Consider the following 18,083-nt stretch of genomic DNA (forward strand, 5'->3'; position numbering starts at 1 on the left):
CTTGGGCTGCTGTCTGAGCATCGTGAGGCCTGGAACTTTGTATTAAGCAATTTTGTGTTAGGATGCCGTATTTCAGAATTGAGGCCTGCAGGGTTTTGTCTGAAGAATGGCAGTACGCTTTCTCTATCTCCACGCCTTCTGCATGCCACCATTTATTTATTCCCTGCCCGTGTATGCTGCAACCTCCCTCAGCCTGCCCATCTCTCTACTACTTGTGGAGCCCTGTCTGGGTACTCTGCAACCTCCTGTAAATGCAAACGACTTCTCGCCCTACTTGTGTCGCACAACCTATTCTACTCTTGGCCACTGGTGCTCCACTAACAGTTTACAGAACCCTTCCCAGCTAATACTTTCGTTCATGGTTGGGAACAGGTGGGGGCGTGGCCAGGTCCGGTGCAACTCTTATCTGCACCATCACAGGTCTGGTCTATCTTCTGCCTCTGTGTCTGTGGTTAAAAAGGTCATGGGAGTCTGGGAAAAATGATTGCCAATGTTTCCAAGCTGACCTTCTGGGAGTGTCCCACTGGTCAGAGTTGCTGTTTCCAGTGTACTCTGTCTTTAGCCGTCCCCCGTCGGGGTCATCCGCATCCCCTGCTGGAAGTTGCATGACAACAGTCTGTGGCAGACCGCTCAGGTGGACATCAAAGATCAGTAGGTCCCCTTTGCATATTAAGATAGATCTTAAGGTCCGGTGGCTTATACTGGACCTTCGGGGTCTGGAGAACCTGTCTGGATTATGTATGAATCTGCTGGGCATTTGAAGACAAGATGTTTCTAGGGTATGACATTCATTCGTCGTCAGTTTCTTTTTTTGATGAGTTGTTGGCCGAAAATGTTTAGCTGAAAAAACTAATTGAAAAATATGGTGGTCGAGGGAGGGTTCAGACAGGGGGGTGGAGAAAAGGGAATACATAGTGGGGCAGAGGGGGTTGGGAGGAATCCCCAATTTAAAAAAAAGAGTTCAATTCGTTTTTTCAGCTTAAAATATTCAGCAACAAATTCATAAAAAAAATCAGTTGATGAATGAACATAGAACTGTGTCTAGAGTAAGGCGGTCACAGGATTTAAAGGGCACTCCCACTGAAAGTGAAAACCATCAACAGCTCTACGCGCCACTCCTGCATCATCGACAATATTCCGCAATCATTATTTCAGGATGCTCCTTGGTTTGATCATCTGTAACTGGGTTTTGCAAAGTATTGCACAATGTTTGAGCAGATGTCTGGGAGAGGATCACAAGCAGGGCACTTTTCACATGGAAAATGGCACATGTATGGACCCACCACAGCGGAGGAGTGGCAGAGTCAAAACCTGTCCCGATGTGGTCTCCTGGCAGGAATTGACAGAAAGGGTTTAAAGCCCCCGACTGCAAGTCATTAGCCAGTAAGCAAGACCTGTCTCCGGAACAATGACCTGGTGCAAATCCCATACACACATGAAAAGGAACATCCTGTCCAATATATATATATATATAACCCATCATACTTTAAATGTCTCCTAGATTAGACATTCCCAGACACACACAGTCGAAGGCATGAAGATCCCAGTTGTCCTGGGGCAGGGGTGTTGCTAGGTCTGGAAAAGATCAGGGGCTAAGCTAATGTCGGGTCTGGCGGGACTAGGGGCTAGCTAGCCTTTTGGTTGTAGCACCTGAGTTTCTATCTGGGGCTACAACCAAAAGACCCGGGGCTATAGCCCTCTAAACACCCCCCTACTAACGCATCTGTCCTGGGGAGTCAAATGTGGCAGTCTTTAGTGTTAAGGTAAGCAGGCTCTTCCAGGCTGCAGCTAAATAGCTCCAAGCCCTGTAGGGCATTCGTCGCAGCTCAAGTGAAAAGGTAGAGTTGGCTTCCAAGGGCGTGATGACGAAAGAAATGCAGTGAGTAGCAGAGTAGTACGTTCCTGCTCTGACACCGTCACCACTACTCATTGTGACCAGGTGGGGAATCAGCAGTCCTTTCTTCCACCAGCAGCTTGAACTTACTGATGATAAATGTCGCAGGGAACACATATCACCAGCGGGACACACATTTTCCAATATTTTCAGCAGCGCCACAAACACAGCTTATGGTAAATCGGTAGTAGAGCAAAGCATTACTGTCAATACTCCCATAGTACATTTCTGCACCTGGAAAAACTCTTCCCTTTGAATAAATGAGTGTCAGGTGTTAACACATAAACCTTACATTCTGGCAGATGCTTGCAGTTAAGACATATTGTAGGTCCATCTTATTTGAGATATGATATGATAGGTTATTTATAACGCGCTTAATACTCAGTGGTTTCTAAGCGCTGACCCGGGATCAAGCCCGTGGTGCTCCGCGGCGTCTTGCTTCCAAGTCGAGCACGTTGCCCCTGAGCTATCCTCCAGATAATAATTACCACCATTTCAAGGCATCATATTTATCTGTAACGTGGGTTTCTGGTGGTAATTCATTTCTCGCTGGTGATGTTGGCACTGTTGGTCAATAGCCAGTAAACTGGAATAGCACATTTTTCTGTCTCACCACTTTTGAACCATCTGCTAATGGCGGCACTGTATTATTGGCAGCCTTTATCATTTACCAACGGTGGTGTTGTTTTCATTTTTTTATTTACCCCTTAAGTGCTAAGGACGAGTATGCTTGTCCTACTTGCATAGAATTGCATAGAGCTCAGCACCTCTTTGCATAGAATTGCATAGAGCTCAGCATTTAGGGGTTAATGGGGTATAGCTCACACTTCACCCCAAAGGGTTTCAGAGTTCTGTGAAACACAAATACTACAAAGCAACTGTACAAAAAATAGTAACAATAAAACAGAAAATACCAAGGTAAGGCAACAATGATAGAAGTGAAAAGGAGACTTTAACAAAGAGTAGTTTATCCAAATTTTAGAATTTGGATAAAAGGACCCCCTTCACCGGTCCCCATAAGACCCCTGGTCCCTTTTATAATGAGGCTTCTCGCCCTGAGCTTTGTCCCCAGTCTCCCTAGAGGGCATCATTTTCTAAATGTACCCCCTGACATCAACCTCATCCCAGGATATCGCGGGCCAAATCTGCATTTTGAGCCTGAAACCCCGGTCATACTTTATCCAGGCGTCGCCGCCATAAGTCAAGTGCAATGTATGTATGTTCTGCTCATAATCAAACAGTGCACCTGCATCCTGTGGGAATTTCTAGATCATGATGGATGGCAGCATCCTAAAAGCTGCCAACCAATTGTGGATGTTCTCTTCTACCTTGGGCTACTCCCTGTCCTCCTTCTCCCTCTCTTTCTCAGACGATTCACACAAGCCCATCCCCACAGGCTCCATGTCTAACAAGCTATGGATCTCAAAAAACTCCTTCTGCCAAATTCACTCCTTGTAGGCCCAGGGGATGTGCCATACCAAGGAGTTCCCTGCTACCCGTACTGGGGTAAATCCCGGCATCGCCCTCACATAATGCGTGGCATCAACCCACATAATACCTGTCCCTGTCTGACTGCTGGTGTTGCTGTCGACTGCAGCCCATGACTGACCCCCCCTGCAAGGGTTTCCCTGGACAGCGCGGCTATTTGAATACCCCACACCGTCCCTTCCCCTCTATAGCATTTAGGGCAGCACAGTGTGTCCGGTAGCGGGACTGACGGATTACCTCCAGGGGATGGGTCGGCCTTGAGCCACTTCCAGTTTAGGAGGGTCATGGACATGGCATTGGTAGGTATGGGGGTGACTGAAGGCGTGTTTGGTACACACTCTTTTAGGATAGGGGCGGCCACATCAGCGGCCGAGGTAGACATGGGTCCGGAAGCAATCATGAGAATTGGGGGATGGAAGTCAGGGTGTTTCAAGATGTACATAAGGCCGGATAAAATGTAGTTAATGACCTCCTTCTGATCTCCTTCCATATAACATCCCGGAGGAGGAGACAGTCCGTCAGGGTAGTGGGGCATTCATTTGTATCTAGGGCCGGGCCCAGCTACACGGCATGAAGAGAGGAATTAACCACCGGCGAGTACCGGATTTGGTGGCACGGGGTACCCGGAATGAGATGGGCAGAGCTGCAAGGGCACATCAACAAATTGACGGGTAAACAGCACAGGTCTGATGTCTTCATTATCCATCTAGGCAGCAATGATTTGACTAGCTTGGGTAGGGGGGCTTTGATGAGGGAGATGATGTTCTCATTGCAGGAGTTGTCCTCACAGTTGGGCGAGACGGAAATCTTGTGGTCTGAGATCATTCCAAGGCAGGAATGGAGGGGTGCTGAAAGCCATTCGGCAGCGGAAAAGTCAAGGAGTAAGTTGAATGGGGCAATGGCAGCATTTTGCAGGGTCAGAGGTTTCCCCCAGATCAGGCGGAAATCCCTGGAAAACTATTTGAAGGATGGGGTGCATTTGTCAACAGCGGGCATGGATCTGTTTTACTGGAATTTGTGCACAAAGCTGCTGGAGTTATGAAGTTGGAAGGGGGGGCCACGGTGGGCGTAGACCCACCTTTGGCATGGCAGTGTTTTGGCGACCAGTGACAAGAATCAGACTCCGAATGAGCTGTGGGAAAGCCGGAAGGGTCTTTGCTCTTCTCAGGACCAGCGCTTCTTGGGGGCCTAAACGGCGGGGGTGCTAGAGGTAGCAATGAGGGCTCAGCTTTCCCCGACTAAACGGCACCCCCCCAGTCCAGGAGAAGGGTTGGGGAGCTCTAGCCTACTGTGGACTTGTTTGGGAAAGGGGGAAGCAAGTTTTGGAAACAGAGCAGTCACCGCATCTTCAGAACTATTTTCACAAAGTTTGTTTGCAGTGCTTTGAGTTTATTATGTTGTGAAAATAAATCTGCGGCCTTTTTATGCCAACAAAGGAAACATGCCTCATTCTGCACCTTTCTTGTGGGGGATAGCAAAGGGGCAAATAGAATGAGCAAGTGTGTTGGCACAAGGATGGACAGATGCCCAGGTTACCTGCGCACGTCACCCCCTGATTGCACTCTTGATTCAGGCAGAACCTCAGCCATCCCTGTGTAGCCTGCCTGCTTAAGTGTCGGCATGACGCAGGCTCGGTGTGTCGGCAACCATGTTTGCTAAGGAGGCTACCATTGCCTGCGTTCCTCAGGCATGCGCGCCCCGTGGTGACCTGAGCACGTTCGCTGCCTGATGCGGTGCCAGTCTTTAACTGTGGTCTTCAGTGTGTAGAGGGCAGGGAAATGGCGAGTCTGGCAGTTAGTTTCATAATGTCACCCTAACGCGGGACTTCTGGGAAGGCCTCCCTGGATCCTTCTGAAGTTCTAAAGCGCCTAGAGAATGTATCTGGCCCATGTGACCATTACATCACACATCGGCATGCGCCTATCCTCAGTGCCCTTTCCCCTGACTGTAGCGCCTGGAAACGATTGAGGATGATGGACAAGGAACAGTCCTTTCTCACGCCCCTCTAGGGAACACAGCAGGAATGGAACTAGGGAATTTCTAGACACATTAAAGGCTTCAATCTGCCGCATTTTTAAAAATAGAGCCAGACGGGAAGCATTATCCTTGCACGTGGGGGGTGAGAGCGACAGCTGTGCCAGCAGAGGCTGGCCAGCGCCCCCAGGAGGATAGAACGTATGCGAGCGGCCACTCACCCCTCGCTCCCGGGGTCCAGGACAGCAGCGTTAGCGGACTATACATATCTAACGGGGTCGACCCCCAAAACTATCACTTGACAACAGAGCCATCACATACCACAAGAATCACAGCATGCCACAACAAGGGCCATGTTTCAGAAGAAATGGAACTTGCCTAAACAAATGGCACATACCACAGAAAACATAACTTTCGACAAGAACAAACATATGGCACAAGAACTGTCACTTGCGACAAGAACTGCCACAGCCCACAAGAACTGACGCTTGCGACAAGAACTGCCACATGCCACAAAAACTGACACTTGCGGCAAGAACTGCCACAGCCCACAAGAACTGACGCTTGCGGCAAGAACTGCCACATGCCACAATAACTCCCACAACCCACAAGAACAGGCGCTTGTGACAAGAACTGGTACATGCCGCAAGAACTGTCGCTTGCGACAAAAACTGCCACAGCCCACAAGAACTGACGCTTGCGACAAGAACTACCACATGCCACAAGAAACTGTCACTTGCGACAAGAACTGCCACATGCCACAAGAACTGACGCTTGCGACAAGAACTGCCACATGCCGCAAGAACTGTCGCTTGCGACAAGAACTGCCACAGCCCACAAGAACTGACACTTGCGACAAGACCTGCCACATTCAACAAAAACTGCCACAGCCCACAAGAACAGGCGCTTGTGAAAAGAACCAACATGTCCCACGAGACTTGCCACGTGTCACAAAAACTATCACATTCCACAAGAACTGCCACATACCACAAGCATTGGCAAATACCACAAGAACTGTTACACGCCACAAGAACTACCACATACCACAGATATTGTCACTTGCAGAACCAACATTTGTCACAGGAACTGCCACAAACCACAAGAACAATCACCCACGACAATGGTTGCTTTCCAAAAGAACTGTAACATCCCACAAGAACAGCCACTTTCCGCAATAACTTCCCCGTACCAAAAGAAGCGCCCTTGCCACAAGAACTGCCACATACTATCAGAAACATCACGTGACACAATAACTGCCACATACAACAATAAACGTCACATACCAATAAAACTGCCACATACCACTGCCACGACCACTGCTACATGCCATCAAAAACATCCAAATGCCTCCAGACGCACCACATGCACCTGGAACTTCCACCTTCTACCAGAACACACATGTGCCACAAACATACCACATGAAACACCAGGTAACGCTGTGTGCGTGACAAAAACAACCACGGACCAACACGCCAGGTCTTACAGGAACGACCACAATAACCATGTGCCCCAATAACTGTGACATGCCACAAAAACCATCACGTGCCACAAAAACTGCCCACTCGAGGCAACACAAATAAACATGCATGGTCTCCAGCTTTACCCTTCCTTCTCGGCTGCATTGGTCCCCAGTGTAAATGTCCTCTCCTTTCTGAGAATATATCTGCAGACAAACAGAGCAGCGACACCATGTTGAATATGCAAAGCAGATATGGGGTCGAGGAGGATACATGAAATCAGGTTACAAGCGCCCTAGGGCTATGAGGAACGTTATCAATGGCCAGTAAAGATGTACATTCACACAAGCACAAGATGCCACGTTCTCCATTCGTTTAATTGCACCACAGAGAACAAGGAAGAGGTCTGAATGGTTTTGCTCTTTGAGGGTGTGTAGCCCCCAAACTTTTACATCCAACCCTCCCAGCTTGGTCTTGACATGCATTTGTTCATATAGCATTAAAGGGCATCTCAGCCTGTTTCTAAAAGTTCACCATGTGACAGATAAGGGCACTTGCACCAAGCATGGTAACGCGATCTGGACAGGATCACACAATTCGGCTTAGTTTACAAATTGGGATTACAACTCAAATATTAAGGATCCACCGTGGACAGTGTAGGTTCTTGTCTAAATGTTACCGTCTGCCACTGCATGGAGGTGACCACAAAACATGGGTACAACGTCCTTTCATCGCGGGACGTTTTTTTGCTGGTTTTTTTACCACAACATTTTTATCGAAAAAACCCATCAAAGTTTTTGTGGGGGGATAAAAAATCATATATATGGGATGTGGGTTTTTGGTAATAGATATAAACCGAAAAGGAATGGAGGGTTGGGGGGGGCGGGGTGATCCCCCAAAAATAAATAAAAAACATTTTTGATGGGTTTTTCAATAACAAATTTGCGGTACAAAACCCTGCGAAAAAACATCCCGCGATGAAATGACATGGAACCCAACACATGATTCACCAAGCCAGGTCAAAGCGAACCTAGTTCACCTCATATGTATGTATATTTATTTATACATGGAGAATTGATCCTGGCTGGCTCTGCACTGCAGTTACCAGAATTCCCTGCTGCCACTGCCTGGTACATACCAGAGGGATTTAACACTGCACACCTGCATCCAATCAGCCTCTCTGAAGATTGCTGAGGCATGAAAGCGTGCCAGGAGGAGAACATCTTTAGACTGTTTGAGTTTACTGCAGCTGGGACCCAAAGTAGCGCCCCTGCCACCCCTCTTGTTTTGTTTGTATATATATATATATATATATATATACTCAGCCATTGTCACATCACATTCCATCTGGCACTTGAAGAGCAGCAGTGTTACGAGGAAAAGAAAAACTACAAGTCCCATACTCCAACGGGATTTTGAGCAGAAACTCCAGGGCTAGCTGGGTACCTCAAACCTGACTTGGGGCAGCTTGAGAGCTGGGAAAATTCAGCTTGGAATGGTAACCTCGAATATCCTTCGGAACCCCTGGAAGTTTCAAACACACGTGCAATAGTGTCGGGGTGTGCATTGTCCTTCTCCCCACACCTCAGCCATAGCTCTCAACCATTTGTGTCGAAAAGGCGGTTGAAATCACCCAATTTTGTTTTTGGCGGGTGAGACGCCCATTTGAATGAATGGGCGTGCAGGAAGCTTGGCGGGTAACTCAGCCCTTTACAAGGCGGGTGACACCCGCCAAAAGCATGTGAGTTGAGAGCTATGCCTCAGTAAACCAAGGATGCCGACAGCCTTTACAGGGAGGGCTGCATTCTAAGATGCGAAAAATCACATCACATCTTTGTTAGCTGCTCCCCTTTCGGGTGGGAATAGAATGGCCGGGAAAGGGGGGGGAGCTCTAAGAGGTGGGCTATGATTAGCACAGGTGAGATGATGTCAGGAACTCTGTCTACTGAGGGTGAACCTCTAGGTTTTTAACTTTCCTCTACCCTTGTATGGACCTGGAAGGGGGCCTGTAAGTTTTTACTCAGTCTTCATTCACTTGTGCTGCATGGAGCATCCCGGGACGCTACTTTAGTACAAGGTCGACTAAGAAGGAGACTAAAGATATATACGCACAGTTCCCACAGTTCCCTATTTCCCCACAGTTCCCTCATTTCTATATATGAGTGCCTGGAGACTGCCCTTGGGTGGGAGCCGTGTGTGGTGTAAAGCAACAAACCATACCATAACATATGCCCTTTTTGTGTTACTGTGTTCAGTGCATCGGAATGTTGGTCCATATGCTAAAGGTTGCATCTCGAATTTGTGAAATGATTCAAATGTACCAGCTTACAATCCCAAGGTGGCAGAAAGTAAACAAATAACATCAGAGCCGAGAGATAAGTCTGCCTGTCACCAGTAAATCTTAAAAAGTCTTTTTAAATTTAGTTTACATGCTATTTAGTTTCACGTGCCGTGATGCCTGCGGGCTTTGGTGCAATATAAATAAATAAATAATATAAATACATAAAACTTTATCCAGTCTCCTCTTCTTCATGGAGAATATGACATACAATCACGTAGAAACATCCATATGAAATACACAATGGAGCAAACAAATATAAGCACATTTTTGATATCTTTTTCACAGTCGCAATTCTTTGCTTTCACAGCAGACCGTTTGAATCGTGGCCAAGGGGGAGCTTTTGGAAACATCACTTGAAATAGTGCATTTTAAAGAATATTTGTTCAGTGAAACTAGTCCAAAGTAGCAGCTGCACAGTGAAGTAACTCATCAAACTGGCCCACCAGTTGTTGGGAAGGAACCAGGGTCCTCGCAAAACCCCAAGCGATTTAGATTAGAGTTAGGCAAGACCTCTTTAAGGCACTATAATAGACTAGGGGGGAGGAGGGGCACTGGAAAGGCGCTCTCATGCAAATATAATCACATACACAGACATAGGCAAGCACTGAAGAAGGTAGTTATTGTCTAAGGGGACTCCAGTTACAGCAGGGCAGTAATACATTACAACTAAGCAATTGGAGCAGCATTCACGGGTGACCTGGGGGGTGAGTGGGTACGGGGGGGTCTACAGCACATGAAGAAGATGCTTCTTGAAGAGGGGCGTCTTGGGCTCATTTCTCAATTGCGTGATGGTGGGCTCGAGTGTGATGTAGCCGGTCTGAGGTTCCACAGTTCCGAAATGCAGTTGAAAATGTTCCATTTTTGTTTTACACATGTCTTTTTCTCTTTTTATTGCACATACGTTTTACAGAGGGAGGGCGAGGCTATGTGGCCCTCCTTTAAACCCAAGAAAAGATGGCCGGGAGTACTGAAAATGGGAAATAGGTTGACAACACTGTACTGCGGTTGTGCTTCATCGACAACCTCGCGATTATTTGTATTGGGACAAGAGGTCGAGTGTTCGAACATGTCAATGTAGGGAATAGCATCGACTTAAATATTGCGTTTACAAAAGCGTACATTAACGTAGAGATGTATTACCCCCAGAGCCCTGCCAGTGTTTCCCATTAATTCAAAACCTTCCACCAATCACTTTTTTGATTGTAGTTGGTCTCCCTATGTGGGAGACGGTATGCCCAGACATGGGTGCCTTGCTAGCTGTGCCATAGAGATCCAAGCAGCACTTCACTGAAGAGGCCCAACAAGGCTGAAACATGTCTGTGGTTGCTTGTGTTTCCGTGCAGAGGGGACCTGGCCTGGCAGTTTGGGCTGGGATGCTCCCATTGGTGGCAGTACCTGACTGATTTGCATATGGCCCCACCCCTTTTGCAATGGCGCAGTCGGGTTAAAAACCGGTGGCGTGGAAGGTTGTTCAGAGCAGTGCCAGTGGTTCAGATTAATTCAAAACCTTCCACCCATCACTTTTTTTGGTTGTAGAGATTAATTTTCTAGACATTTGTGTAGAAATACTAAAAACATCCTTTTAATTGTAACTTTATTGCAAACTCACTAATACAAATGCCAATCATAACTGCATCAATCATGAGGATTTATGCGAGTAAAAAGACTAATAGCCAATCTCAAATCAGATTCTACAGACAACAAATTATAAACCAAGACCTTCATAAAACAATTAGGTGATAGAGACCCAGTCTCTTGAAATCACAGCACACCACTGATTCGATCAGGCCCATTACACCCAAATAATTCACAGGCATGTATAGTGAGAGCTATCATTAGTAATCACTGGCCCATTATGTAATCAATTAGGAGCATATCTATAGTACCAGAGGACCATTGCATATTTTATCAGTTCTTCCATATCTCCTCACCGAAAGAGGGACTATCACCCATTTTGTTACCTACAGCCATAGCCAATACCAACTGGCTCCCTATTCAGCAGCGTAACGGAGGTTTCACAAAATCTGGTAGCTTGAAGGCATGAAATTTGGCCACTGCCAAATTCTCTAGCAAATATGGTAAAGAAATGTGTGCTATGTTCAGCAGGTACATTAACTGTGTCACCTGCCTCATAACCTATCCCGGGTCTTGCCCTTGTAACATACAATAAATGGGTCCCAGGATGAGTCAGAAAAGGCCAACTAAATAGGATGATTTAACTTATCCCATTGCTGTATATTTTGCTACATGTCATGAAAGTTGCACACGCAAAGCCAGGGAAGAGTGAGTGCTTCAATTAAAACAGATGAATTGGTACCTTGAACCCCAAAGGTTACAATTTAGATGAGGAAATGCACGTGTTTCTTGGATAAACAAAATGCATGTCACAATATACGTTTGGTGGTACCTGTGTCCACAGGAGAATTGCCTGTCATTTCAGTGCTGAAATGCCCATGGGTGTGTGGTCAAACTGACATGCAAATGGGCATCTCCCTTCTGTGAAATTGTCAGTGAGCTAAACGTTGTTGCAGACCTTCCTGAGAGCAATCTCTCCTGTAGAAACTATTGTCTGAGCATGCTTCTTCTCAGTACAGTGGCTCCTACATTTTTGCAAATGTATGACACAATCTATTCTTCAACCTGGTTCTTTAACATCGTCCATAAATTGCTTCAACATGTGGTAAGCAACTGGTCCATGAACTCATGGCCACTGATTTCCACTTGACATGTCCCTTTGGAGCACCAACAGGATCACAGATATAAGTTCCATAGTTTTTCAATAAGATGTGAACACTAGGTGGCAGTACTCTGCTTATGGATGGATGGGGTAGATCTAATCGAAAATATTTTACCCAATGGAGAAATGACCGAATCTATTTTACTGAAAATCGAAATCAACTTTTTACTTTTTAAATTTTTTTTAATGCGGGGGGAGACCCCCAGAACCCCCCTTACTCCTCTCTACCCTAAATTTTACCCTTACCCCACACCCCACCAATTATGAACTGCACATATATCACATTACCTAGCATTTTCGGTCAAATAGATCCGGTCACTGCTCCTTGGGTAAAATTGCATTCGGTTAAATCTACGGTGTCGCCCATGGATAGACCGCACCGGTTGTTTTCTGTCACGTCTCAATGTGTGAGCCTGATGCCTGTGGGTTTTTGGTGCGTTAGAAATAAATAAATACTTATGATGTGTCATATTTATCTCATGTCTCATATGAAAACGACAGCATTCTTTTGCCTTTTGTCCTTAGAAGAGAAAAATTATGAAATGTATATAATTTCTCTTGCGCTGTGTTGTTTAAAATGTGATTCGCACCCCAGAATTGAAATTATTGAATTTCTTGATTTTGCACACTTTTGTACTTTCAGATTCATACTTCATGTCTGTGCAAGATTGGAAGACTCCGAAATGGTCGCCCTCCCCAACATCAGTTATCTGTAATCGGGAAACACATCCCACAACAGTTCATACAATAACAGTGGAACGGAAAGGGAGTTAATATGTTACCACACCTCAGAGGGAGATACAAATGCAAGGAGGTGTCATAATTAAGTCTACTTAGATTTCAAACCAAAGGCGTTAAGACAGGAGGTAAAGTGCCACATGCAGAGAATCAGCTGGTGTCCATGGGCACATCAATAAGAAGTCTGAAGAATGGTAAGAAAGCAGGTCAACAAGTATAAAACCACAAGATCATTCAAATAGAATTAGTAGAACAACACACAAAACATATCAAGGTAAGGGGGTCCTACTGGAACCAAGGGTGACCCCCGAACCAATATGGTGGAACCCTTCTCTCAAAAGAAGAGCTCTGGGCTCACTCCCCTGTGAAATTTGGTCTGGGCAAATGCAGAAGAGGCCCACGAGACATCAACATAAAAGGCCTTTCTTGGCAGTCTATAGATTATATAGATTAGTAACATGTCTATGTCCATGGAATGCCTCAGTGAGAGAGGCCTTATGGAAACCTGCAATGCCGCTCCATGCAACTTAAGGCATTATAATGAAGTCCACTGCACAGGTGATGTGTGTGCTAGAGTGCAGGAGCAAGGGGCTCTGTAAGGCAATATTGCTCACCAGGCTGACGAGCGGAGATGGGTCCAGAGGTCTGAAAGCGTGTCCGTACATGAAATGGCCAAACCGGTTTGACCAATAGTCACTTTTTCTTTTTGTCAAGACTGCTTAGAGAAGATCTGGGTCATTGGGCAGCCGAGGTAATGTCGAGAGTGTCCTCCTAGTCAGGGTTGGATGCAGACCAAAGGGAGGGCTGGAAGAGGATAAGGATGCAGAGTGGTGGAGACTTCAAATTAATGTGATGGCGCAAAATAATATGGAAGCCCACCAGGCATGAGGCTCTGAGGGTCCACCTCGCTTTATGCAATGTATATATGTCTGGAGAAGGCGGTGTGCACGCAGAAGGGAATGTTCATTCTTTACTTGCTATTACATCTGTAGGTTCTCATTGAGGATCAGGTGCTTATGAGGACCCTTCTAATATTCTCGTGGTTTATGGCCTGGAAATGAGCGGCTGCACACCTTGCAGCAGTGTAGATTGGGATACGGTGACAAGATGATTTCACGGCAACCCACCATCACTTTTAGGGTACTGGGACGGCCTACAAACTACTCAATTATGAGAGTTGGAGTGGCAGTCTTGGCAAACTTCAATTAAACCAATTGGACTTAAGCCCCTAAGGTCAATGATCTGTGTGGTCTGGGTCCCTCGCAAGGTGATCTCCAGGGAGCGTTCCTTGATGGCTTCCCGGCCAGCCATGCCTCCATACGTGCCATAGAAACAGGCCCTCAGGCAAAAAGGGACCAGAAAATCATGCCTGCTCTTCCAGAGAGCCTCGTGACTCCATCTGGCACCAATGCAAGAAATGCAAAGCAGGAGGAGAGGCTACCTCTGTGGGCTACTTATGGCATGGGCGTTCAGCGCCAACAACCGGCTAGCCCAGCTCATGGATCCAAACTAAATCTGAAGCGGACTTGCATCATTTATTCTGCATAGATGATCCTCTGTTTTGGGGATCAACATCTCTTTCAAACTCTGACGAATGTCAAGCTCTCCTGGGAGAACACATCATTGATCATTAGTTGAACCTGTGATTATGGCATTCTCTCTGAGCCTGTTTCTTCCATTCTCCCCATTTTAGCAATTAGCTGTACCCTCCCCTTTTACTTTTGTGAATACGTTTTGGGAATATAATTTCTATGATTAGTACTATACATACATTAGTTTCATTGTTGTGTGCTCTATCATGTTATCCCCTGATGAATGCTTAAACTATTTATGGCAGAAACATGTCAACACCATTGAAGGGCCTAAGGCATGCGCACTTAAACGAATAAATCACTTGATTCAGTCGTTTAGATCATAGCTATGGGTCACCTTAATGTGAAGATCTTTTTGTTTTGCTTCTTACAATTCCACATCTAAATTATATCCAATGAAATAGGTACTGAGCAATACCGTCAAGGGTGGAGGCATTGGCGAGTCCTGGGAAGGCGAGGGGCAGGCAACAGGGAGAGAAAATGGAGTTGCTCTTGGGAGGAAGCACCAGCAACCAGGATAGAATGTGGCCTTTGGCTGGTGAATAGAGCCAGCACCCCCAGCATTCTGATTGGCTGGTGTCAACCACATGACTGCTAATTCCACATCTACAGAGTCCAGTAGCTATAAAGGCTGAGGAGGGTAGCACCGTTCAGATGTAAGGACGGGTCTATTTATCTAACAATCGCGGTGAATCTGAAGGTCACCAGGTCAGGACATTGCATGCGCTGGGGCAGACTAGTAACCAAACGTGGCCCTGGAAATCAATTTCAAAGTGGCCCCATATTCCAACCCAACCCTTTTCCTATGAGAACATTTAGAAATAAAATAGGTTACCACACAAAAGAGGCCCAGGGTGCAGAGGCGTAACCGGGAAATCTCCAGAACTCCCTATAGTCCAGTCCACCTCTGGGCTCAAGGTGCAGAGGCGTATGGGAAATCTCCAGAGTGCCTTATAGGCCAGTCCACTCCTAGGCCCAGGGGGCAGAGGCATACCGGGAAATCTCCAGAGTCCCCTATAATTCAGTCCACCTCTGGCAGAGGGGTGGACTGGCCTATAGGGAACTCTGGGGATTTCCTGCTAGGCCTCTGCACCTTGGACCCATGGGTGGACTGGCCTATAGGGAACTCTAGAGATTTCCCGGTGGCCCTCTGCGCCCTGGGCCCAGATGTGGACTGGACTAAAGGGAACTCTGGAGATTTCCCGGTACGCCTCTGCCCCCTGGGCCTAGGAGTGGACTGGCCTATAGGGCACTCTGGAGATTTACTGGTACGCCTCTGGACCCAGGGTGCAGAGGCCTAGCGGGAAATCCCCAGAGTGCCCTATAGGCCCGTCCACCTCTGGGCCCTGGGAACAGAGGACTACAGGGACATCTCCAGAGTTCCCTATAGGCCAGTCCACCCATGGGCCCAAGGTGCAGAGGACTAGCAGGAAATCGCCAGAGTTCCCTATAGGCCAGTCCACCCCTTGGCCCAGGGGGGAAATTGCCAGAGTTCCCTATAGGCCAGCCCACCCCTGGGATCCGGGCGCAGAGGCGTACTGGGAAATCTGGAGTGTTCCCTATAAGCCAGTCCACCCCTGTGCATGCGGGGAATGCCACAGAAATCTCTTGCACCTTTACATGCAACTCTCAAAGGAGAGGGCTTCAGGCAACAGGATCAGTTGTGTGGAATGTCCCAGAAGCATCTATCCCCAAGTGCCAGGCAAAGACTCAGTCCTGGAGACAAGACCTGCCGGTACACATGCCGACGCGCCACATGTAAGAGGTTTGCTGCTTATCCCCTGTAAGGGACTTGTGCCATCTGAGTCTCACATGTTCACATGCCAGTCATCAGTAATCCAGTGCAGGGGTCTCTAAACCCAGTCCTTGAGCACCAACTACACCAGATTGTCAGGATATCTACAGACTATACAAATGCATTGTTTCATATTCACTCGTTTCAAACGTATGGCTATACTGAAAACATGGAGTTTAAAGGCCTCTTCAGGTCCGGGCATGGAGACCTGGATACTGCAGCGCTGTCACCTGGCAAAGAAATCGACACGTTTCGTTTTGTGACGTAATGACACCTCTGTGGCACGTTCTGGCACGCCAGGGAGCATATGTCTGGCGCGCCAGGGAGCACTGGCACACCAGACAGGATACATTCTGATAGTGCTGCCGGAAAAATGGTGTCCGAGGGCTATGTACTTGTCTGGTTATCCTAATCTGAGGATCAAGAGTTAAGGGGACCCTGGCCCCCATCAAGTTATGAAAGGAGCCCTTCGGACCACCACAGCCTGTATATCCTTCGCTTCTGAGGGATCTAAGACTATTGGCACCCCACTAGTAGCAGCAGTTCCTCGGGGTGGCCTCCACAATTCCCTCTCCAGCGTGTCTTCTGCAGGGCGGTGCACTGACAATGGGCAGTCCACTGCCCGCTCTCTGTTGACCCTGGTGTCAGGTGAAGGCAGTGCTTTAAGTGGGGTTGTCATTTGAGGGTGGGGCTCTCATTAGGGGTGTGGCTTAAGTACAAGTGCTTAGGCCACGTCCCCAACAACAGCCTCTCCCGCCCATCCCTTGCATGAAGTGTCTGCAGGGCTCGCTGACCCTCCCAGGCATCCCTTTAACGACATGGCTCCTTGAATGCAATGGGCTGCCTGCTGCGTGATGTCTCTTTATTACGAAACAGGAGGAGGGCTGGGCTGGCCAGACTCTCCTTTTGTTTCTGACTGACGAGCTAATACACAGTGGAAGCCCTTTAACCAAGCACGGTTAATGGGCTTCCTGCTGCATGTTAGCTCTTTACTCAGAAACGAAAGCAGAGGCTGGCCAACCCAGCCCTCCTCCTGTTTCGGAATAAAGAGACATCATGCAGCAGGTTTCGTCGAAGTGCTGCTTGGTTACACGGGCTGACTTCAGGTGTCAGCATTTCGGATTAGATTATAAAAAAAGAAAAGTTTGTAGTCCGAATTCCTGACACCTAACACTGGATATCACAGGCTGGTCCCTTAGCTTTATCATGGAAATGTCAATTGTTAGCCATGGTTCTCTTCTCACAGATAATTCACATAAATGATACTACGATGTGTGGGTGAGAGGATGAGTAAGAATGGGTGAGTAAGGACTCCTGCACTGCCCTATGAGTTCTATAGGATCCCCAGATGTGTGAACCTCCTCCACACTTCCTACACATGCTGTAGGATGCTAGCGTTGCAAGCATTCCTGCAGAAATACACTGCCAATGGTAAGAGCCCAGGCTGCGCCTGTCAGCCGCATAGAACTCAGGGGTGTGCACTTATTCTGGTAGTGCCATGTCAAGCCTAAAGGGCCCGATTCACGGAATTATTTGCATGGGAAATAGGGGACTTGCGCGCCAAACTGCGTGCAAATCTGCATTTGTCGATTCATTGAACCGACTGCGTAGGTCTTTCTAGGGGCTTGGTGGAGTTTGCTCTGGCCCGGAACGTCTGTGCGAGCCGTTGAGCACCTTGCACGAGACGCCATGCAGAGCATGAGCATGGCTTGCGCAAAGGGGTTAGAAGAGGCCGTAACACAGAAAATGGGGAAGAACATGCATAAAAATGGGCGCTACGAGGGACAGGCTGCAGGCAGTCCCTCGCACACCCCCATTTTCACCAAACGACACGTATTCATGGAAACGCCTGTGCAGCCTCTCACCATAGGAATGGCCACACAAATCCCTCGATCACTACGCCACCCGAAGGCAGGCGTAAGTACACTTGTGCATTGGATTTGCAGCGTAGAGGTGGATTTGCATGTCGGATTTAGGGATGCGTGTATGCGACCGGGGTGCTGATCTAACTTAGTAGTGCGCGTAAGCAGTGTAGCGGGGTGCAGGAACAGTTTACAGTGGTCCACA

The 18,083-nt window shown here is 47.5% G+C and overlaps 1 protein-coding gene across 2 annotated transcripts in view; it reads right to left on the reverse strand.

Annotated features, from left to right (window-relative positions):
• The window catches only part of PDE4A (phosphodiesterase 4A), a 1,505,614-nt gene that overhangs the window by 740,592 nt on the left and 746,939 nt on the right, over positions 1-18,083 (reverse strand). Inside the window, exon 2 of one of the 2 annotated variants that reach the window (XM_069604081.1) lies at positions 6,960-7,019. The exons of the other annotated variant lie outside the window; for it this stretch is intronic. Within the exon in view, the coding sequence (XP_069460182.1) occupies positions 6,960-7,019 (60 nt within the window). The remainder of the gene's footprint in view (positions 1-6,959; positions 7,020-18,083) is intronic. 2 annotated transcript variants of the gene reach the window in all.

This window comes from Ambystoma mexicanum, chromosome 3q, assembly GCF_040938575.1.
Source record: "Ambystoma mexicanum isolate Mex_15411 chromosome 3q, UKY_AmexF1_1, whole genome shotgun sequence".
Classification (NCBI taxonomy): domain Eukaryota; kingdom Metazoa; phylum Chordata; class Amphibia; order Caudata; family Ambystomatidae; genus Ambystoma; species Ambystoma mexicanum.